This window comes from Pithys albifrons, chromosome 22 (genome assembly GCF_047495875.1).
Source record: "Pithys albifrons albifrons isolate INPA30051 chromosome 22, PitAlb_v1, whole genome shotgun sequence".
NCBI lineage: Eukaryota > Metazoa > Chordata > Aves > Passeriformes > Thamnophilidae > Pithys > Pithys albifrons.
Window position 1 is genome coordinate 6,829,829 of NC_092479.1, and position 22,242 is coordinate 6,852,070.

The 22,242-nt window shown below is 52.8% G+C and overlaps 1 protein-coding gene across 2 annotated transcripts; it reads left to right on the forward strand.

Annotated features, from left to right (window-relative positions):
• Positions 1-925: 925 nt before the first annotated feature.
• Positions 926-9,109, forward strand: TNFRSF18 (TNF receptor superfamily member 18). Of its 2 annotated transcripts, none has more exons than XM_071575724.1 (6): positions 926-1,152; positions 2,548-2,682; positions 4,169-4,256; positions 4,754-4,842; positions 5,901-6,038; positions 7,870-9,109. In XM_071575724.1, the coding sequence occupies exons 1-6, from the start codon at positions 993-995 to the stop codon at positions 8,028-8,030; spliced, it is 771 nt and encodes a 256-aa protein (XP_071431825.1). In that variant the 5' UTR covers positions 926-992; the 3' UTR covers positions 8,031-9,109. The 2 variants fall into 2 exon arrangements, with proteins under 2 accessions (XP_071431825.1, XP_071431823.1); XM_071575722.1 differs by having other exon boundaries at positions 7,892-9,109.
• The last annotated feature ends 13,133 nt before the right edge of the window (positions 9,110-22,242 follow it).

The following is a 22,242-nucleotide window of genomic DNA, read 5'->3' on the forward strand; positions in this document are numbered from 1 at the left end:
CCTTCTGACCCAAACATTCCACAATTCTGTGAATGAAAAGGTCTGAGGGCACTGAATTCCCACAGTGACTTCATTTGCTTTAATTCTCAGTTTAAATCAACTTGCCCAACCCCTTGAGAACCACGTTATGTGATGCTGCACTTGCTCTTAACCAGTTCCCTTCCTGGAGTCACTGGGGCCTGACTGGTGACTTGCTCTTAACCAGTTCCCTTACTGGGGTCACTGGTGCCCAGTGGGTCACTTGCCCTTACCCAGTGCCCTCCCTGGAGCCCCTGGTGCCCGATGGGTCCCATGCCCTTACCCAGTGCCCTCCCTGGAGCTTCTGGTGCCCAGCAGGTGACCTGTTCTTAACCAGTTCCCTTACTGGAGTCACCGGTGCCCAGTGGGTCACTTGCCCTTACCCAGTTCCCTCCCTGGAGCTTCTGGTGCCCAGTGGGTGACTTGCTCTTAACCAGTTCCCTTCCTGGAGCCCCTGGTGCTCAACTGGTGACTTGCCCTTACCCAGTGCCCTCCCTGGAGCCCCTGGTGCCCAGTGGGTCACTTGCCCTTACCCAGTGCCCTCCCTGGAGCCCCTGGTGCCCAGTGGGTCACTTGCCCTTACCCAGTGCCCTCCCTGGAGCCCCTGGTGACCAATGGGTCACTTACTCTTACCCAGTTCCCTCCCTGGAGCTTCTGGTGCCCAGTGGGTCACTTGCCCTTACCCAGTGCCCTCCCTGGAGCCCCTGGTGACCAATGGGTCACTTGCCCTTACCCAGTGCCCTCCCTGGAGCCCGTGGTGTCCAGTGGGTCACTTGCCCTTTCCCAGTGCCCTCCCTGGAGCCCCTGGTGCCTGGCGGGTGCCCAGCCCCTGCTGGGCTCAGATTTGGTGACGTGGGGCACTCCTTTCCCCGCCCCTCCAGAGCAGGAAGAGCTGAGACCACAAAAGCCCAGCAGGTGCTGCAGTGCCAGGAGAAGGAGCCCCTTGGCAGGCTCTGGGTGCCCTCGCTCCAGACATGACCCAGAAGACCCTCAGGGCACGGCTGGTGCCGCTGCTGCTGCTGTGCCTGTGGCTCTGGGCACTGCCAGCTGTGGGCATGCAGTGCCAGGATGGGGAGCTGAGGAGGATCAGCAGAGATGTGGAGAAATGCTGCCCCAAGTGCATCTTGAGAGCAGGTAAGGGAGGGCTGGCTCTGTGCCCTGCTCTCTGCCAGGAGGGGTCTGTGCAGCAGGGGGGTCCTGAGGGAGTGATGGGCACAGCAGAACGGGCAGAGCTTCCTCTGAGCCCCAACCCCAGGAGGTGGCAGAGACCCTCACCAGGGCGAGTGGAGGGGCAGCTCTGGTGCCCAGGGAAGGGCTGGAGCTGTGCCAGGGGAGGTGCAGGTTGGACATGGGGAAAAGATTCTTCTCCCAGAGGGTGGTTGGGCACTGAACAGGCTGCCCAGGGCAGTGGGCACTGACTGTGCTCATCCCAGAGGGCACAGACAGGGCATCACCCAATCCTTAGTCCCAACAGCCTCTTCCAACCTGTGCTCTTGCCCCATCTCAGGGTGGTGCTGGGACGGTGTTGGATTCAGAGGGCACGTTTAGATTGGATTTTAGGAAGAAATTCTTCCCTGGGAGGGTGGGCAGACCCTGGCACAGGGTGCCCCTTCCCTGGAAGTGTCCAAGGCCAGGCTGAATGGGATTTGGAGCAACCTGGGCTGGTGAAGGTGTCCCTGCCCATGGCAGGGGGTGGAACTGCATGGCCTTTAAGTTCCCTTCCAACCCAAACCACCCTGTGAGCTCATGATTCCAACTCCCCTGGAATTTTCAGTCCAATGAAGGCAGGAGAGGTGGAACAGGGAAACTGCAGGACCACCCAGGGGACACTCCTGTGTCTGTGAGACTGAAGGACAGACCAGAAGGTTGTCATGGCCCCTTCCACGGCCCCAGGAACATTCAGGGCTGTCTCTCAGGGCAGTCAGAGCTCAGCACGGGGGGATTTTCAGCAAGAACATCCCCAGGCTGTTTCCACTCACTGCCCACTTGAAGATGTTTTGAAGGTCAGTGAGAGGAGGGCAGGTGGCACAGGAAGGTGTGGGCAGTGCCCTGGTGATCCTGTACATTCCCTCACCAACCTCAGGAGATAATCTTTGCCTGATCTCTGCCACTCTCTGTGGGTTTCCAATCACCCCCTTGAGCCAGGTAGCACTTCCATCCCTATTTTCCCTCTCATGTTGTACATCATCAGGGCTGAATCTTTTCTCCTTGACTGGTCTCCACCTGCTTGGTGCTGTTTGCTGGTGGGCTCAGGAGATAGAACCAATCCTGAGAATGAGAGGTGGTATTTTCTGAGTGCAAACCCAGTTGATACCAAACCAGAAGGACACAGGGTGGGAAAGGTGCTGCTTTAATGGCTTGGACTTAGACCCCCTTCTGCCAGCAGATAAAAATCTGAGTGGTGCTGATTTGGGGCACTGCAAACATCACCCAGCGCGGTGGCACCTCCAGGAAGGGGCTTTCCCAGGAGCCAGCTGGGAATGTCTGGCCTCTGTGGAAAGGCAAGTCTAAGCTCTTGCTCTTTGGCAGGAGGGAACAACCTGTGCCAGGGCATCGAGGACCATGACTGCAAGTGCCCCTCAGGCCACAGGTGTGCCGAGGACAGCTGCCTGTTCTGCACCAAAGTGCCCGAGTGTGCCGAGGGCGAGGAGCTGGTCAGAAGCGGTAACTACACCCCACCCAAGTGTCCCCCCTCCATCCCAGAGCCCCGGGGTGTCCCTGCCCCTCCCACCTCCCTGAATCCATGGATATGGATATAACTCCCTGAAGGGAAAGTTCTGGCCAGGTGGGGGTTGTTCTCTTCTCCCAGGCACTCAGCAATAGGACAAGGGGGCACGATGGGCTCAAGCTCTGCCAGGGGAAATTGAAGTTGGAGAGCAGGAGGAAATTCTTTGCAGAGAGAGTGCTCAGGGATTGGAATGGGCTGCCCAGAGAGGGGGTGGATTCCCCATCCCTGGAGGTTTTTCAGCTGAGCTTGGCCGTGGCACTGAGTGCCATGATCTGGTAAAGGGACTGGAGTTGGCCCAAGGGTTGGACTTGATGATCTCAGAGGTCTTTTCCAGCCCAATCCATTCTATGATTCTGTGGATGTGGAACTGAGGGAGAATCCACCATGTCTTGATCCAACCCCACTGTGATCACCAGCCCAGGGCACAGAGTGCCCTGGGCTGGTGATCACAGTGGGGTTGGATCAAGGGTTGAATCAAGGGTTGGACTTGATGATCTCGGAGGTCTTTTCCAACCCAATCCATTCTGTGATTCTATGATATGGACAGTATCCCTTATTCCATGGATTTGGACAGTATTCCTTATCCCAGGGATATGGACAGTATTCCATGGATGTGGACAGTATTCCTTATTCCATTGATATGGACAGTATTCCTTATTCCATGGATATGGGCAGTATTCCATGGATATGGACAGTATTCCTTATTTCAGGGATATGGACAGTATTCCTTGGATATGGGCAGTATTCCTTGGATACAGACAGTATTCCTTATTTCAGGGATATGGACAGTATTCCTTGGATGTGGACAGTATTCCTTGAATACAGACAGTATTCCTTATTTCGGGGTTATGGACAGTATTCCTTATCCCAGGGATATGGACAGTATTCCTTGGATATGGACAGTATTCCTTATCCCATGGATATGGACAGTATTCCTTGGATATGGACAGTATTCCTTATCCCATGGATATGGACAGTATTCCTCGTTGGAAGCTGCTTTGGGGCAGGCAGGTGGTGCAGGAAGTGGCTCTGCTGCTCTGGAGGAATCCCCTTCCTTCCCTCCTTGGGAGCTCTTCCCTTCCTAAATTGAGACTCTCCCTTGTGTGCTCAGAATTCCAGCGGTGCTTTCCCTCCTGGAATGGCCCAGAGGGGTCTGTTTCCCTCTGTGGGGCCTCTGCCCACCCTGTGCTGGCAGGTGGCACTGTCTGTGCCCCACAGTGGCAAGAACCACAGAATTATAGAACCAGCTGAGCTGGAAAAGACCTTTGAGATCAGATCCAACCCCCAGAAGTCCTGGAATGTTTCTCCAGGGGTTCATTCCCCACCCAGAGGGAATTCCTGGTGCTCTTGTCTCCCTCTCACCTGTGCCCCTTTCCTGCAGGGGCACTGCCCACTCACCCCCCACATTCTCTTCCCTGGCAGGGAAAATACATTATGAATTCAGATGCAAACCCTGTGAGGTGGGAACTTACTCCAGTGTGAAGAACGGCTGGTGCCAGAACTGGACTGAGTGAGTATTTATTGAGGTTTCCCTCCCTGGAAAACAGGAATGACAATTATCATATGATACTAATTAATGTTTAAATAGCAGTTAAATATCGAGTGCCGACATTAGAAAATAAAATTTGATCAAAGACAAGATCACAGTAAGATTAAGTGATGAGCTTTCTAATGAAGCAAGATAATTAATCTGTCTCTTCAGGCTTTGTGGTCTGTCTCAAAGCAGAACTGAAGACAAACTGCTGTTTGCAATTTGCTTCCAAGTCAAGCTCAGACTGATGGAAAACTGTTCCAAACAGGGACATCAGTGGGAACAGAGGGAAAAAAATGGGCAGAAAAAGCAATTTGCTGTTACCTCATTGGGGAACAGCCTTAATTTTATTTGTGCTGCTGTTAAAGGGGATAAAAGAACCAAGTTGTGGGAAGAGAGAAGGGACAAAGGGAGCCAAGGGAGGAATGAAGGGACAGGCAGAGAAATTCTCAATGTGCCTCTTGTTCCCCTTTCAGCTGTGAAAGTTCTGCCCGTGTAACAGTCCTGCAAGGCAACAGCACCCACGACTCCAGGTGTGGTGACCCTCCCAATGATGTGGAGCAAGGTACCTTCTCTCCAGCATTTATTCCTTTGGGAATTCCTCTGGAACTTCTCTCTGAGCTTCCTCAGCTGGATTCGCTGCCTCTTTATCATGCAGAGCCACCAAAGTTGGCTTTGGAAACTCCAGCTGGGTTTCTATTTCTATTTCTATTTCTATTTCTATTTCTATTTCTACTTCATTTGTATTTCTATATTTCTATTTTCTTTTTCTATTTCTTTTTCTTTTTCTATTCCTATTTCTATCTCTGTTTCTTTATCGTTTTGCTTTTTCTTTTCCTTCTCCTTCCTTTTCCTTCTCCTTCTCATTTTCCTTCTTCTTTTCCTTTTCCTTTTCCTTTTCCTTCTCCTTCTCCTTCTTTTCCTTCTCCTTCCCTTCTCCTTTTCCTTTTCCTTCTCCTTCTCCTTCTTTTCCTTCTCCTTCCCTTCTCCTTCCCCTTCCCCTTCTCCTTCTCCTTCTCCTTCTCCTTCTCCTTCCCCTTCTCCTTCTCCTTCCCCTTCCCCTTCCCCTTCTCCTTCCCCTTCTCCTTCTCCTCCTTCTCCTTCTCCTTCTCCTTCTCCTTCTCCTTCTCCTCCTTCTCCTTCTCCTTCTCCTCCTTCTCCTTCTCCTTCTCCTTCTCCTTCTCCTTCTCCTTCTCCGTTTCCTTCTCCATTTCCTTTTCCTCCTTCTCCTTCTCTTTCTCCTTTTCCTTTTCCTTTTCCTTTTTCTTTTCCTTTTCCTTTTCCGTCTCCTTCTCCTCCTTCTCCTTTTCCTTTTCCTCCTTCTCCTTCTCCTTCTCCTTCTCCTTTTCCTTCTCCTTCTCCTTCTCCTTCTCCTTCTCCTTCTCCTTCTCCTTCTCCTTCTCCCAGCCCTGATTTCTTTCCCCTTCCCTTTCCCCCCTTTTATTTCTTCCTTCCTCCCTTTTCTCCTCTATGATTCCTTTGCACCTTTGGCTTGGAACTCTCACTCTTCCCTCGGGAAATCCTTTCCCACAGAAGAACCAAACGAACACTTAAACGCCCTTGAAATCTCATCACTTCCTTTAACAACAGCCCTTAACTCTTAATTAAACCTCTTAATTGCAGCTGTGATTGCCCCCAGCTCGCTGCCCACCACCATCCTGGCCATCCTGACGGCCGTGGCTGTCTTTGTGCTCATCCTGCTCACCTTCCTCCTGCACTTCTGCATCTGGACCCTGAAGGACAAATATTTCTCAGCTGATGGTAAGGGCACCTCAGGGGGCACCTCAGGGGGCACCTCTGGGGGCACCTCTGGGGGCATCTGGGGCTCTTCAGGGGCCGAGTGGGGCAAGTGGAGCTCAATAAATAGAATTAATGTGGATTTATTGGGTGGGTGGCTGAGTTCCCTCAGGTCACCTCCCAGAGTGGTTGGGGTTGGAAGGGGCCTCTGGAGCTCATCACCTGCCAGAGGGCAGAGATGGGACGGGGGGGGAAAGTCCTACCCTGGGAGAGTGGGGGCACCTTGGAATGGATTCCTTGGAATTGTCCAAGGCCAGGTGGCACCACCTGCTCTAGTAGAAGGTGCAGAGAGTGGGTTTAACATCCCCTGCAACCCAACCCAACCCATTCCATGACCCTTTCTTGGAGACACCCCAAGGTGGGGAGCTCTTGGGGCCACCTGAGGCACGTGAAGACTCTTGTTGGAATTGTCCAAGGCCACACTGAGACTGACTCTGTGTTGGGCAGTTGGCATTTTGCCAGCTCAACCCGTCACCTGCTCCAGTGGAAGGTGGGGAGAGTGGGTTTAACATCCCCTCCAACCCAACCCTTTCCACCATTCCATGACCTGTCCCCAGAGAGAGCCCAAGGTGAGGAGGTCTTGGGGCCACCTGATGCATGTGAAGACTATTTTTGGAAGTGCCCAAGGCCAGGTGGCACCACCTGCTCTGGTGGAAGGTGCAGACAGTGGGTTTAACAACCCCTCCAACCCACTCCACAATTCCATGACCTTTTCCTGGAGGGAGGCCAAGGTGGGGAGGTCTTTTGGGCCACCTGAGTTGTGTGAAGACTCTTGTTGGAAGCATCCAAGGCCACCCTGCTCTGGTGGAAGGTGCAGAGAGTGGGTTTAACATCTCCAGTCCAACTCAACTCAACCCAACTCAACCCAACCCAACCCACTCCATGCTTCCATGACCTTTCCCTGGAGAGACCCCAAGGTGGGGAGGTCTTGGGGCCACCTGAGGCATGTGAAGACTCTTGTTGGAATTGTCCAAGGCCAGGTGGCACCACCTGCTCTGGTGGAAGGTGCAGACAGTGGGTTTAACAACCCCTCCAACACAACCCAACCCATTCCACGCTTCATGACCTTTCCCTGAAGAGACCCCAAGATGGGGAGCTCTTGGGGCCACCTGAGGTGTGTGAAGACTGGTTTTGGAAGTGTCCAAGGCCAGGTGGCACCACCTGCTCTGGTGCAATGTGCAGAGAGTGGGTTTAACATCTCCAACTCAACCCATCCCACCACTCCATGACCTGTCCCCAGACAGACCCCAGGGTGGGGAGCTCTTGGGGCAACCTGAGTTGTGTGAAGACTCTTGTTGGAAGCATCCAAGGCCACCCTGCTCTGGTGGAAGGTGCAGAGAGTGGGTTTAACATCTCCAATCCAACTCAACTCAACTCAACCCAACTCAACCCAACCCAACCTAACCCATTCCACCATTCCATGACCTGTCCCCAGAGAGAGCCCAAGGTGGGGAGCCCTTGGGGCCACCTGAGGCATGTCAAGACTCTTGTTGGAATTGTCCAAGGCCAGGTGGCACCACCTGCTCTGCTGGAAGGTGCAGAGAGTGGGTTTAACATCCCCTGCAATGCAGCCCAACCCAACCCAGCCCAACCCAACCCAACTCAACCCAGTCCAACTCAACCCAGTCCAAGCCAAGCCAACCCAACCCAACACAACAGAACACCAAACACAACCCAGCCCATTCCACCATTCCAGGACCTTTCCCCAGAGACACCCCAGGGTGGGGAGCTCCTGGGGCCCCCCAGGTGTGTGCAGACTGTGGTGTGTGCAGAGGCTGTGTTGTTCTCACTGCAGACGTGGACCATCACTCTCCTAGGCCGCCGCCGCTGCCGCCGCTGCCGCCCCACGCCGACGACACCTCCAGCATCCAGTTCCCAGAGGAGGAGCACGGGGACAAAGCCCCAGAGGAAAAGCTCTCCATGCTGTCCCTCAGAGTCTACAACGAGATCAGCTGAAGGCCAAGGGCTTGTGGGCACGGGCAGCTGAGCCCAGCTGGCCCCAAGGATGGGCAGGAGGGGCATGGGGGCGAGTTATGGCCATGGCAAAGCACGGGGGGCTCGGGCTGAGCTTGGCTTTGTCTGTCCTTGGCAAACCTGGCATTTTGAAACCACAAACCTGCTCATTCAGGCTGACATTAATTCCTGAGGGCACTCCCACAGCTTGCCCAGGCTGTCCCTGCCCCCAGGGTGAGTCCTGGTGCCCACACCAAAGGAATGTGGCATAAGGATAAGGAAGGGCAGCCCTTGTTGTCCCCTGAGCTGACAGTGCTTTCCACCCTCCTGGTGTCCCTCTGGACCCTTCCCATCCTCTCCTGTCCCATCCCAGCAGGAGGTGCTGCTCAGGCCCAGCTCAGGGCACAGAGATGCCCTTGGCACCCACAGCATTTGTAGGGAAACCTGGAAAAACAGGGAGCAATTCCTCTTCTCCTCAGCAATCCTCCACCTGGAATGGTGGATTCCCAAAGGGACACTCCTGAACAGCTCAGGTGAGGATCAGCCCGTGGAGAGAAAGACTTGGGGTTCGAGGAGTTTACAGTGGAAAACAGGGCAAAGCCCAACACTGGTGGTTCCCTCCCCTGCCCCAGAGGGAAAAGAACCAGAGCTGACCCTTTGTCTGCACCAGGACAGTCCCAGGGACTGATCCTCAGCTCACAGATGTTCCCCTGACTCAAAAGTGGAGCCTGGGGGATTTTTGAAATGTCAGATGAGTTTCCTCTGCTTTCCTGGAGCTCCAACAGGCCTGGAATGAGTTGTCTTGGCTGGATGTCAATGGGCAGCTGGAGTTGGTTGATTAAAATAAGGACCCACCCTGTGGCTTCAACCAGTGAAGCTTTTTAATGGGATTCTTTTGGTGTTATGTGACTGTAACCTGCACTCCAAGCTCTGGGTGCCTTCTGGTGAAAGGCCTTGGGGTGGACATTTCTGACCAAATCAGCTGGAGGCAAAAATGACTTTTGAGCTTCAAAAATTATTTTGAGTTTCAAAAATTATTTTGAGTTTCAAAAATGACTTTTGAGCTTTAAAAGTGACTTTTTTGAGTCTCAAAAATTACTTTTGAGCTTCAAAAATGACTTCTGAGTTTCAGAAATTATTTTGAGTTTCAAAAATGACTTTTGGGTTTCAAAAGTGACTTTTTAGAGTCTCAAAAATGACTTTTGACTTTCACAAATGACTTTTCAGCCTCCCCATGAAGGGTATAAACCCCTCCCAGCCCATCCACCACATCAGCCACCTCCTTGCAGCTCATGTGAACAGTCCAGACCTCCTCAATTAAACCCTGACAGGATAATGACTTTGCTGTTAATCACCCAGAGGGGATTCTCCCAGGTTGGAAGGGCAGGCTGGTTCCAGCAGGATTGCTGGAGGAGCTCCAGAGATGCTGAGGAAGAACTTGGCCAGAGAAGCCCAAACCTGGGTCAGCTGTTGCCTCACAGAGCTTGGAGGGACTGGATCACCACAATGGACTTCATGGAATCCTGGAATGGTTGGGGTTGGAAGGGACCTTAAAGAGCATCTCCCCATGGGCTGGGACACCTCCCAGTGAGGTCACTCCAAGAAATCCAGTCCATAACTCATTTATGGCAGAGAAGGAGAGGCCATTTATTGGTTAAAATTTCAATTGTCCTTTATGGTTATGAGGAATTCTTGACTCTCCAACCTTCACAAACTGTCCCATCTCCTTGGCTTCTTCAGGGGCTTGTCCTGCCTCACAGGTTGTTCCTGGACACCCTTGGGTGGTGTTTCTTGAACCCTCCTCTGAGGAGCTCTTGGCAAGCTTGAGTAGAGCTGAAGGATTCGTTCCAACATTCATGGACATGGTTTTATTGCCACAATCACTGAAGAAATGACCCTTTTTTGGCCTCTTTTCTTTGCCTTCTTTGATCCTCATTTACTGAGAAATTTTCTTTATCTGAAATTCCCTTGGAAAGAGCAACTCTCCCTCCACTGCTGTGGGAAAAGTGCAGGTTCTGAACCAGAGACTGAGCCAAGGAAAGGGGAATAAACAGAATAACTTCAATTTTAAACCTTCAAAGGTTGTCTCTGTCCTGAGAGCATCTTCCCTGGGGGGTTTATTCCACTCAGAACCCCAAATGCTGCACAGCAAAGACACTCCTTGCTCTGTGTTGGCTCTGGGTATTCTCAGCTCTTCTTGGTTTGGGGTTTTTTCATGTTTTCACCAAGATTTCTGGTTTTATTTCATGTTTTCACCAAATTTTCTTTTTTTTTCATGTTTTCACCAAGATTTCTGGCTTTATTTCATGTTTTCACCAAAATTTCTCTTTTTTTTCATGTTTTCACCAAGATTTCTGGTTTTATTTCATGTTTTCACCAAGATTTCTGGTTTTATTTCATGTTTTCACCAAGATTTCTGGCTTTATTTTCTTGTGTTTTCACCAAAATTTCTCTTTTTTTTCATGTTTTCACCAAGATTTCTTTTTTTTTCATGTTTTCACCAAGATTTCTGGTTTTATTTCATGTTTTCACCAAGATTTCTGGCTTTATTTTCGTGTTTTCACCAAAATTTCTTTTTTTTTTCATGTTTTCACCAAGATTTCTGGTTTTATTTCAAGTTTTCACCAAGATTTCTGTTTTTATTTCATGTTTTCACCAAGATTTCTGGTTTTATTTCCGTGTTTTCACCAAGATTTCTGGCTTTATTTTCGTGTTTTCACCAAAATTTCTCTTTTTTTTCATGTTTTCACCAAGATTTCTGGTATTATTTCATGTTTTCACCAAGATTTCTGGTTTTATTTCATGTTTTCACCAAGATTTCTGGCTTTATTTTCTTGTGTTTTCACCAAAATTTCTCTTTTTTTTCATGTTTTCACCAAGATTTCTTTTTTTTTTTCATGTTTGCACCAAGATTTCTGGTTTTATTTCATGTTTTCACCAAGATTTCTGGTTTTATTTCACGTTTCCAACAAGATTTCTGACCATTTTCTTGTGTTTCCAACAAGATTTCTGTCTTATTTTTTTCATCTTTCCAACGAGATTTCTGACTGTGACCTTTTGTAAAGGCAAAACAAACTTGAAAATTCAACCAAGTGCTTTGGGAGTTTAATAAATTAATAAATTAATAACTTGCCAAGGGAGGGGGGGTGTTATTATTTAGTTTTACTTTCCCAGCCCACTCCCCTCTGTTGTTTCAGACACTTCCCCCCCAACCAAACTCTTTTCTCTTGGAATTTGGTGCTGCTTCACTTGCACTTTTTTTTTCCCTTTTTCACCCAAGGCTTTGTCATTTCCTGCCTCTTGAGCTCCCACCACACCACGAGCAGGAAACTGTCGCTGGGGAGCGTTTCCTGCAGAGAAACAGCAGAATTTGGGGCCAAAACCCCAAACCCAAACCCTTTAGCTGAGGCCACAAGGTGAGGGCTGGAGTGTGAGTGGCTGGGGGAGCCTCTCTGGGGGTGGTGAAGAGCCAAGAGGATGGTTCATTCTGAAACCCCACGAGCTGAGCTGGATCATTCGGTGGAAACTTCTGCAGTGGCTTTTTTTTTTTTGGGGGGGGGGGTTTCTCTGAGCTTACCTTGAAGGGCAGTTCCACTTTCTGCTGCCTCAACCACCTGCTGGGAAAGAGCTGCTGCTTTCTTGGCTTCTGAAAACTCCACTTGAGAGGGGGAAACCCCACGGGGTGAATCACTGGAGGATTTTGGGGTCCAAGAGCTGCTCTTTTTGCATCAGAGGAAACCAAAACTCCTGGCTCGGAGCTGAGGCCTTGGAAGGAGGTGTTGGAGGTTCCAGCAGAAAGAACAATATTTATTGTGCCCTCACTGAGATATTTGAGTCAGAGCAGGATTTTTAGGTCAGGTCTCAGAGTTTAGGGGAGTTTTGAAGTGCTGGTTTGAGCAGCAGGTTGATCTCTGTGGGGTTCAAAAAGCTTCTCCCTCCGGTTGTTGGCACCCAAGGAAATGTCTAAAACCTTTTTGTGTTCTTGAATCTCTTCTTGAAAGAGAAAATAAAATATCCCAAAGGTGTTGGAGGTGAAGCAAAACATAGAAATGAAGAGAATTTAGAAACTTTCATTAACTTTATAGTTCTGAGTAGAGTTAAAATCTGATTTATAGAATCACTAAGGTTGGAAAACCCTCCAGGACCATCAAGGCCAACCATTAACCCAGGAAAGTTCACCACTGAAGTGCCACATCCACATGTTTTTGGGACACCTCCATGGTGGGGACTCCAAACCCCCCTGGGCAGCCCCTTCCAATGTCTGACCACCCTTTCCATGAGGAAATTCCTCCTGATGTCCAACCTGAACCTCCCCTGGTGCAGCTTGAGAATGTTTCCTGTCCCATGTCCCTGTTCCTGGAGCAGAGTCCGAACATCCCCTGGATCCCTCAGGGATTGCAGAGCCAGAAGGTCCCCCCTGAGCCTCCTTTTCTCCAGCTGAGCCCCCCCAGCTCCCTCAGCTCCTCCTGATGCTCCAGCCCCTTCCCTGGACACGCTCCAGCTCCTCAATGTCAAACACAACAAAGTTTTTTCCCATTTTTCCCCCTCCCAGAGAACCGGAGGAGGAAAACCTGCCCAGCGGTGCCAACAGAGGGCACCGACGTTCCACGCGTTTTTCTTGACAAGCTCCTCCTTCCTCGCCAAATGTTCCTTTTCCTCTTAAAGGCTCACTGAGGTTTTGCGGTGCCAGCCAGACCTCCCGAGCCCTCGGTGAGCAGGAACTGCAGGACTGAGCCAGGGCTTTGTTCTGCTTCTGATGAAACCTCCCTATTTCCTTCTTTTAACCTGTGGAGAATTGAACATCCCACCGGGGTCTCCATCCTGGAATCCATCCTTGCTTCCAGAGAGCCAGGACTGAGTGGGAATGTGGGAATATGGACCTCTTTCTCCATCAGAGCTTGTCTTAGAGAGGCCAACCTGGTCCAGCTGATGTCCCTGCCCATGGAAGGGGATGATCTTTGAGGTTCCCTCTGACTCAAACCACTCCATGTTCACAGAATCCCAAACTATTCTGAGCTGGAAGGACCCACAAGGATCATCAAGTCCAACTCTTGAGTCCATGGCCCACACAGGGGATTGAACCCATGGCCTTGGTGTTATTGCAACCAAGTTTTAACCAACTGAGCCAATCTCAGTCCCTCTGGTTCCAGGAGGCTGCAACATCTTCAGGGCTGTTCTGCTCTGGGTCTGGGGAGCCTCTGGCTGGAGCTTCAGCAGCCCCAAAACAGAGTCAGAAACAGGGATGACCCAACTCACTCTGTGCCCTCTGTGGGCACAGCCAGAGCCACCTGCATGGGCACAAACCTGAAGGGCCACTCAGGTGCTGCTGACCCACCAGACTGAGGCACTGGGGGGTGTTTTCCAGCCTTAACAAGCTTTTATCAGATTGTTTTGTCGTTGTGCCCAGGGCTGGCGTTGTGCCCAGGGCTGGCATTGTGCCCAGGGCTGGCATTGTGCCCAGTGCCAAGGACCCCTGTGGTGCCTTCTGGGGGAAGGGAAAGTTGTGACACTGAGGTCAGAGGACTGTCCCTGCTCTGATGGGGCTTGGGGTGTTCTTCACTCCTGCCTGGCTCTTCTCTGCTCAAAGAGAGCCCAATCCCTTTCTGGCTGGGGAAATCCCAGCTGTGTTCCCAGGAAACCTCTGGAATGAATCCTTTTCCCTCTGCAAACCCACTGACACCAGAGCTGGGCAGAGACTTTGGCATTTCCCAGGAAGCTCCAGAAAACAGGAGAGGGAAAAGCCAAGAGGAGCAAACCCACATCCATCACCTCCTCTGCCCTTAAATCCCTGCATTCTTTCCTCAGCTTGCACATGGATGTAGAAAGCTCTGGAAAACTGTGGTTTGACAGCAGGAAAAACACCTTCCAAAGAGTGAATCAGGATGGGGCCTGTGGGAATTATTAGGGATGTGCTGGGGGCATTTATAGCTCAGATAAATAAGGAAGAGGGAAAGGAATGATGAGCTGGAGGATTGAATGAATTAATGGTGATTAATGGTGTTAATTGAGCCACAAAGCTCAACTGGGAAATGGGATGACAGGGCAGGAAAAGGGTGGTGGGTATTACAGGAATTGTCATCCCACAGAAAACTGGGAATTCCCTGCACTTCCCAGTGGGTTAGAGCTGTCAGTCTGTCCAGCTGCTGCCTCAGGCTCTGAGGGGGTGAACAGGCACCTCTTGATGCCACCAAAGGAGGACAAACCTTTGCTAAATAAATCTTGAAGTCACAGAATATCCTGAAGTGGGAGAGACCAACAAGGACCATCAAAACCCTGCACAGCCCACCCAAAAAATCCCACCCTGTGCCTAAATATCCACATTTCCCTCTCTAAGGGAAATTCCAGCTTCCAGCTGGCTCTGTGCCCACCAAATGCCCAGAAACTCTCACCCTTCCTGTGGATGGCACTTGTCAAAAAGCAGGTTTGGGTTCTCTCTCCATCAGTAAAACACACAGAGCTGCCACAAAAGGCTGACACTGGATCTTCTATTCTACTTAAAGTTTACCCAGCCAGGGCTTTGCATGCCAGAGCTGCCAAAGACAATTCCCCTGAAACCTGAGAAGCAGCAGCAGCTTCTGTGCCTGTGCCACGACTCCCCCTCCTGCACAAAGGGGCCCTTTGTTGGGTGCTTTGCCCGCTCCTGCCTGAGCTAATTCCACTCTTCCCGTTCCCACTGCCCTTTGCTGGGATGTGCTGGGAGGTCCTCTCTGCTCTGGCAGCAGCAGGAGCTGCCACCTGGTTGTGTGTTGTGGTCAGCCCAGGTGCTTCGGGAGGGTTGGGCTGCTCTGCAAGCACCTCCATGGCTGCATTTAATATTCCCCTTCCTCCTGCCCTCCCTTGTCTGGGTTTTATTCCCCCCTCACAAGTTGGAGATGTCATTTGAGCAGGTTTGAAAGGCCCTCTGGGATGACCTGCTGCTCACTGGGCAACTGCAGGGGCTGTGGAGATGCTGGTGCTGCACCTGGAGGGATAACCATGGAAAATTCAGGGTGGGGAGCAGGAGTTGGTCCTTGCCTTTGGTGGACAATCAGTCAGGGTGAATTCCATGGGATGGTTGAGGCATCACACCTGGAGTTAAACCTCTCCTGGGTGATCATCTGGAATGTGGGGCAGGGCTGGAGCTCCTCTGTGCTGGAGACAGGCTGGAAGAGCTGGAATGTCCAACTTGGAGGAGATGGAATGTCCAGCCTGGAGGAGCTACAATGTCCAACCTGCAAGAGATGGAATGTCCAACCTGGAAGAGATGGAATGTCCAACCTGGAAGAGATGGAATGTCCAGCCTGGAGGAGATGGAATGTCCAGTCTGGAGGAGATGGAATGTCCAACCTGGAAGAGCTACAATGTCCAACCTGGAGGAGCTGGAATGTCCAACTTGGAGGAGATGGAATGTCCAACCTGGAGGAGATGGAATGTCCAGTCTGGAGGAGATGGAATGTCCAACCTGGAAGAGTTACAATGTCCAACCTGGAAGAGATGGAATGTCCAGCCTGGAGGAGATGGAATGTCCAGCCTGGAGGAGATGGAATGTCCAACCTGGAAGAGCTACAATGTCCAACCTGGAAGAGCTACAATGTCCAACCTGGAGGAGATGAAATGTCCAACCTGGAGGAGAGAAGGCTCCCAGGAGATCTCAGAGCCCCTTCCAGAGCCTAAAGAGTCTCCAGGAGAGCTGGAGAAGGACTTGGGACAAGGGATGGAGTGACAGGATGAGAGGGAATGACTTCCCACTGCCAGAGGGATTAGAGAGCAGGTTAAAACTCTCCCTGTGGGAGTTCTTGCAGCAGGTGCTGCTGTTTCCCTTGTTTTGGAGTGGAAATGCCCAGTGGGGAATTCCTGCCTGGAGAGAGAGAGGCCAGAAAGTTGGTTGCAAAGTTCCTGATGCCCTGAGAAACTTGGCAAACTCAGCTGGGTTTGTCTCTGAGTTTTCTCTGAAGAAACCCAGAGTTTAACAAAGATTTCAGCTTTGACATTTCCTTCATGCTTGGCTTTGAAGTGCAGCATTCCCAGAGGAAGCTGAGGGAGCTGTGCCCTCTGCCCTTGGCATTCCCACCCCGGAGAGTCGTGCAGAGGGTTGGGCCTTCATTAGGCTCAGGCTCAGATGATTTCTCCTCTTTGTTCCCTCGGTGAGACAGAAAGGGGGTGAATCAAAGCACCTCAGTCCTGTCTCTCCTCCACGGTGAGAGAAGATCTGAGGCCCTGACGTGGCAAAATCAGACAGAAAGCAAATGATGAGACCAAATCAGAGGATCTCTGAAAGTGAGGACCCTTCTCAGGCTGCAGAGCCCCCAGAATGGACTTTATTTGCCTTTATTTGCCAGTGCAGGGCACGGCATTGGGCTGGGAGTGGGAAGGCCAGAACTGCAGTTTGATCACCCTTTTCCTCAGCTGTTTGCCCTTTTTATTGGAATTCAACTCTGTCTCTCCCCTCCTGTGTGAGGCACCTGCAGAGAAATGGTTGCCATGGGGCCACCAACCCCTCCCTGCTCTGTGTTTGTGTTTCCTTGGGGACTGCAGGGTGGGTTTGCCCCCTGTTCCTGTCTCCCTGACTGGGCAGCCTGGCACACACCAGGCCCTGGCACTGCCAGCAGATCCAGAGAAACTTTTGGGGAGCCTTTGGTGCTTCTGAGCCCCTCATCGTTGTGGCTGGTGGAGTTTCCATCCCCCAACCAGGTAAAGCCAAGCAAGGAAAGCTCAAATTTTGTACCACAAGCCAGGCCAGTCTCATTGTCTTTGGAGAAGCAGGACAAGCAAAGAGGAGAAACAGGAATTGTGGCTCTTGGAAAACAAAACTGCATCTTCCTATTCTTGGATTGAAGCACAACAGAATCAGCAACTCCACAGATTAATTGTCCTTCATGCTGGGGCTGCAATTAGAGAGCCCTGAGCAGCTCCTGCTCTGCCCATCCACGAGGGAATAAAGGCAGGAGGAGCTCCAGGGAGAGGAACTGCCAGGCTGAGCAGATCCCTGGCACAGAACCTGGTGCCAGCTCTGCTCCCTGGCACATCCATCCCCAGATCTCTGGCACAGAACCTGGTGCCAGCTCTGCTCCCTGGCACATCCATCCCCAGATCTCTGGCACAGAACCTGGTGCCAGACCTGCTCCCTGGCACAGAACCTGGTGCCAGCTCTGCTCCCTGGCACATCCCTTCCCAGATCCCTGGCACAGAACCCAGTGCCAGCTCTGCTCCCTGGCACATCCCTTCCCAGATCCCTGGCACAGAACCTGGTGCCAGCTCTGCTCCCTGGCACATCCATCCCCAGATCTCTGGCACAGAACCTGGTGCCAGCTCTGCTCCCTGGCACATCCCTTCCCAGATCCCTGGCACAGAACCTGGTGCCAGCCCTGCTCCCTGGCACAGAACCTGGTGCCAGCTCTGCTCCCTGGCACATCCCTTCCCAGATCCCTGGCACAGAACCTGGTGCCAGCCCTGCTCCCTGGCACAGAACCTGGTGCCAGCTCTGCTCCCTGGCACATCCATTCCCAGATCCCTGGCACAGAACGTGGTGCCAACCCTTCTCCCTGGCACATCCATCCCCAGATCTCTGGCACAGAACCTGGTGCCAGCTCTGCTCCCTGGCACATCCCTTCCCAGATCCCCGGCACAGAACCTGGTGCCAGTTCTGCTCCCTGGCACAGAACCTGGTGCAAGCTCTGCTCCCTGACACAGCCATTGCCAGATCCCTGGCACAGAACCTGATGCCAGCTCTGCTCCCTGGCACATCCCTTCCCAGATCCCTGGCACAGAACCTGGTGCCAGTTCTGCTCCGTGGCACAGAACCTGGTGCCAGCTCTGCTCCCTCACACATCCCTTCCCAGATCCCTGGCACAGAACCTGATGCCAGCTCTGCTCCCTGGCACATCCATTTCTCAGGCAGGACATGTCGATTTTTAGCCTCTCCGAAGTCTTTCCCCCTCCCATCTGTGCCAACCACACCCAGTTTTTCTCCTGAACTCGGTGACCTGAGTCTACCTGAGCCCCCAGAGGACCAGGCAGAGCTTCAGGAGCTGCATCACACCTGGCACAGGTCAAGCTGAGCAAAAAAAACCCCATCCCCTGGCGAGGAGAGGCTCACCCAGCCACAGCCTCCACCAGCACCTCAACCACCACCCACAGCACCCAGAGCTCACCCAACGCCCCAGCAGCTCCATCCCACTCCTGCCCAGCTCTTGGTCCCTTTCCCAGCCCTTTTTCAGGCGAGCGGCAGCAGAGGGAGCTCGTAGGGGAGGCTTTGGAAGCGCCGCGGCAGCTCCTGCCGGGAGGACCCGGGGAGCGGGAGGTAATTAAAGATTTACTAATAGTTACAGGAGAATATGCGAAGTTCATGTCGGAACACAAAGAGCCCTTTTGTTGTCGCGGTGATGTCACCTGGACATCGCTTCCCTTTGTCACCACAGCTGTGTCTGCACACCCATCGGGACATGGGCAGAGCCAGCAGTGCCAACTGAGCCTTCCCAAGGGACACAGAGCCTCCTGAAGGGCACGGGCCAGTCCTCCCCAAGGGCGAGCACGATGTGAAGCTCTCAGGCAGGTGCCAACCCCTGGCACCGCTGCTTGTCCACCCCAACAGCCACATTTTGCTCTAAATAACCCCTGATTTTGTTTGGCTCCATGTAGTGCCTCCTGCCCTTGCCAGGGAACCTGCAGGGTCACCATCCCACTCTGGCATTTTGGCACATCTCCCTCACCTTTTGAGCAAGGCCAACCCTGGGTTTGGTGGGAATGAGATGTTTGGATGATTGGAGGCAGAGAATCCCCCACTGCAACTGCAGAGCTGTGCCCAGCCCTGGGTTGCCAGCACAGGAGGGACTTGGAGCTGCTGGAGAGCCCAGAGGAGGCACCAGGATGGTCAGAGCTGTACCCAGCCCTGGGGTGCCAGCACAGGAGGGACTTGGAGCTGCTGGAGAGCCCAGAGGAGGCACCAGGATGGTCAGAGCTGTGCCCAGCCCTGGGTTGCCAGCACAGGAGGGACTTGGAGCTGCTGGAGAGCCCAGAGGAGGCACCAGGATGGTCAGAGCTGTACCCAGCCCTGGGGTGCCAGCACAGGAGGGACTTGGAGCTGCTGGAGAGCCCAGAGGAGGCACCAGGATGGTCAGAGCTGTACCCAGCCCTGGGGTGCCAGCACAGGAGGGACTTGGAGCTGCTGGAGAGCCCAGAGGAGGCACCAGGATGGTCAGAGCTGTACCCAGCCCTGGGGTGCCAGCACAGGAGGGACTTGGAGCTGCTGGAGAGCCCAGAGGAGGCACCAGGATGGTCAGAGCTGTACCCAGTCCTGGGGTGCCAGCACAGGAGGGACTTGGAGCTGCTGGAGAGCCCAGAGGAGGCACCAGGATGGTCAGAGCTGTGCCCAGCCCTGGGGTGCCAGCACAGGAGGGACTTGGAGCTGCTGGAGAGCCCAGAGGAGGCACCAGGATGGTCAGAGCTGTGCCCAGCCCTGGGGTGCCAGCACAGGAGGGATGTGGAGCTGCTGGAGAGTCCAGAGGAGGCACCAGGATGGTCAGAGCTGTGCCCAGCCCTGGGGTGCCAGCACAGGAGGGATGTGGAGCTGCTGGAGAGCCCAGAGGAGGCACCAGGATGGTCAGAGCTGTGCCCAACCCTGGGGTGCCAGCACAGGAGGGATGTGGAGCTGCTGGAGAGCCCAGAGGAGGCACCAGGATGGTCAGAGCTGTGCTGGGAGGAAAGGCTGAAGGAGTTGGGATTGTTCAGGGGGAAAGGGGAAGGGGAAGGGGAAGGGGAAAGGGAGAAGGGAGAAGGGGGAAGAGGGAAAGGGGGGAAAGGGGGGAAAGGGGGGAAAGGGGGGAAAGGGGGGAAAGGGGGGAAAGGGGGGAAAGGGGGGAAAGGGGGGAAAGGGAGAACGTGCATTCCCCTCTTAATCCCAAACCTCTTTAAGGTCCTACAGGTGATCCCTGGAATGTGATTATCACCAGGATTAGCATGGAAAAGCAGCCCCTCTCTGCTTCTGGGTCCTTCTCCAACACCAAGTTGTAACCAGGGTCACCCAATGCTGATTTTTGCCAAAATGAGCCCCTTGATGACGATGACAAATTGCTCTTTGTGCAGGGGCCTTTCCCCCCTCACATTTTTGTTTTTATTGGACCATTAATTACCTGAGGGCAGTGAAAAGTGGCTGAAACAATGGGAGCCCTGATTTGTGGGTTTTTTTTCAGGCAGCTGCTGCGTGTGACCAAACTATTAAACCATTTTGATACTTATGGAGCCTCAGTCAAACACAAAAAGGTCAGGAGGGTGATCTGGGGAACTTTGAATTGTATGTGGAGATTTTTCTGTCCTTCAGAAAAGTTATGGGCTTTGCTTGGAGGTTTTTTTGGGGGGTTTGGTGACCTCAGGTGGTGCACAAAGGGCAGGTCATGGCCAGGGTTGACATCAGAAGGTGCAGACAGGACAGGAAATCTCTGTCACACCTGCCAGCAGCACCAGGGATCATGGAATAGGTTGGGTTGGACCTCCAAGTCCACGGGCAGGGACACCTTCCACTAGACCAGGTGGCTCCAAGTCTTGTCCAGCCTGGCCTTGGACACTTCCAGGGATGGTGAAACCTGCTGGGTGAGGAGAATGAATGAAACCCCAACAGCAAATCTGTTGTCTCCTGTGGCAACTCCCCCACCCCACCCCAACCCAAAGGGCTGAGAAAATTCCACAGGAGGTGGAATTTGGCCACGATTGTCCCTCTGGGCTGGCCCTGCACCCCTGGGCAAGGCTGAGTGAATACCCTGGCACAGCTCCTGGTGGGCAGGGCAACCTTGAGGAGCATTCCCTGTGCTGCACAATGGGCTGTGCTCAGCTCCAGTGCTCCCAGAGCCCGTCCTTGCCTCACCTTCCACCTCCTGGATCTGCTGAGCTGCCCAACCCACCCAGCCCGGTGGCACAGGGAGTGGGAGGGCAGGGCTGGGGCAACCTGTGCCACTGCAAATGCCTTCAGCAAACGTTCCACCCTCTAGGAAATGTTGCCTCATCGTGGGAGAGGGAGAGGCTGAGCTGAAAGAGGCATTTCCTTCACCCAGGACGTTCTGAGCTGGGTTTTTTCCTCTGTGTTGGGGGAAATGGGACCTTCTGCAGGGAATGAACAGGTCTGTGTTCTCAGAGCCCTTTTTAAATGCACTTTGGGCAGCTGTTTGCCCACCCTTTTCTGTCTGGAGCCTTTAATTCAATGGATCTGGAGGTTTTCCTATGGATGGGAGGAGACAGGGAAGGGGAAGGAACATCATCAGCTGCCTCTTCACACGAAAACCTGCAGGAATGTGGGAGGTTCTAAAGCTTCAACTTCACCAGGAGACTTTAAAGTCTTCAAAGTGAGACATGACAAAGACAAAGGGACTGGTTAATGTTTATCATCTTGGAAACTCAGGCTCAAAAAAAAAAAAAAATAGAAAAGAAATGGAAAAGATTCTGCCCTGCCAAAACAGAGCCCTCACTGCAGGTGGTTCTTCTGTCCAGGAGTGTCTGGGACTTGGTTTGTTGGCCAAGCCAAAGCAAAAGGTTCCTGTTCCTGCTGAGTTTTACTCCTTTGTCTCCCCCCACGACTTTCAGTGGCCTTTTATTTCCTGCTCTCCGGGTGTTTTATTTCACACATCCCTTTGTGAGACCCTCCAAAGCCTCCCTGGGTACAAACCAGCCCTTGGCAGGACTTTTCCAGAGGCTGAACAGATTTCCCAGGGCTGTTCCAGCCTGGCTGAGTGTGTGTCCTCCTTCCCAAAGCCACGAGCTGCTCATGTGCCCCTGGGATGCCCCCTGGGCTCTGAAGTGATGCCAGGGAGCTGGGAAGTGATGCCAGAGGGGTGGGAAGTGAAGCCAGGGGGCTGAGAAGTGATGCCAGGGTGATGGAAATTGATGCCAGGAGGCTGGGAAGTGATGCCAGGGGGTTGGGAAGTGATTCCAGGGGGCTGGGAAGTGATGCCAGGGGGCTGGGAAGTGATTCCAGGGGGCTGGGAAGTGATTCCAGTGGGCTGAGAAGTGATGCCAGGGTGATGGGAAGTGATGCCAGGGCAATGGGAAGTGATGCCAGGGGGCTGGGAAGTGATGCCAGGGCGATGGGAAGTGATTCCAGGGGGCTGGGAAGTGATGCCAGGGGGCTGGGAAGTGATGCCAGGGTGATGGGAATTAATGCCAGGAGGCTGGGAACTGATACCAGGGAGTTGGGAAGTGCTGCCAGAACAATGGGAAGTGATGCCAGGGCAATGGGAAGTGATGCCAGGGG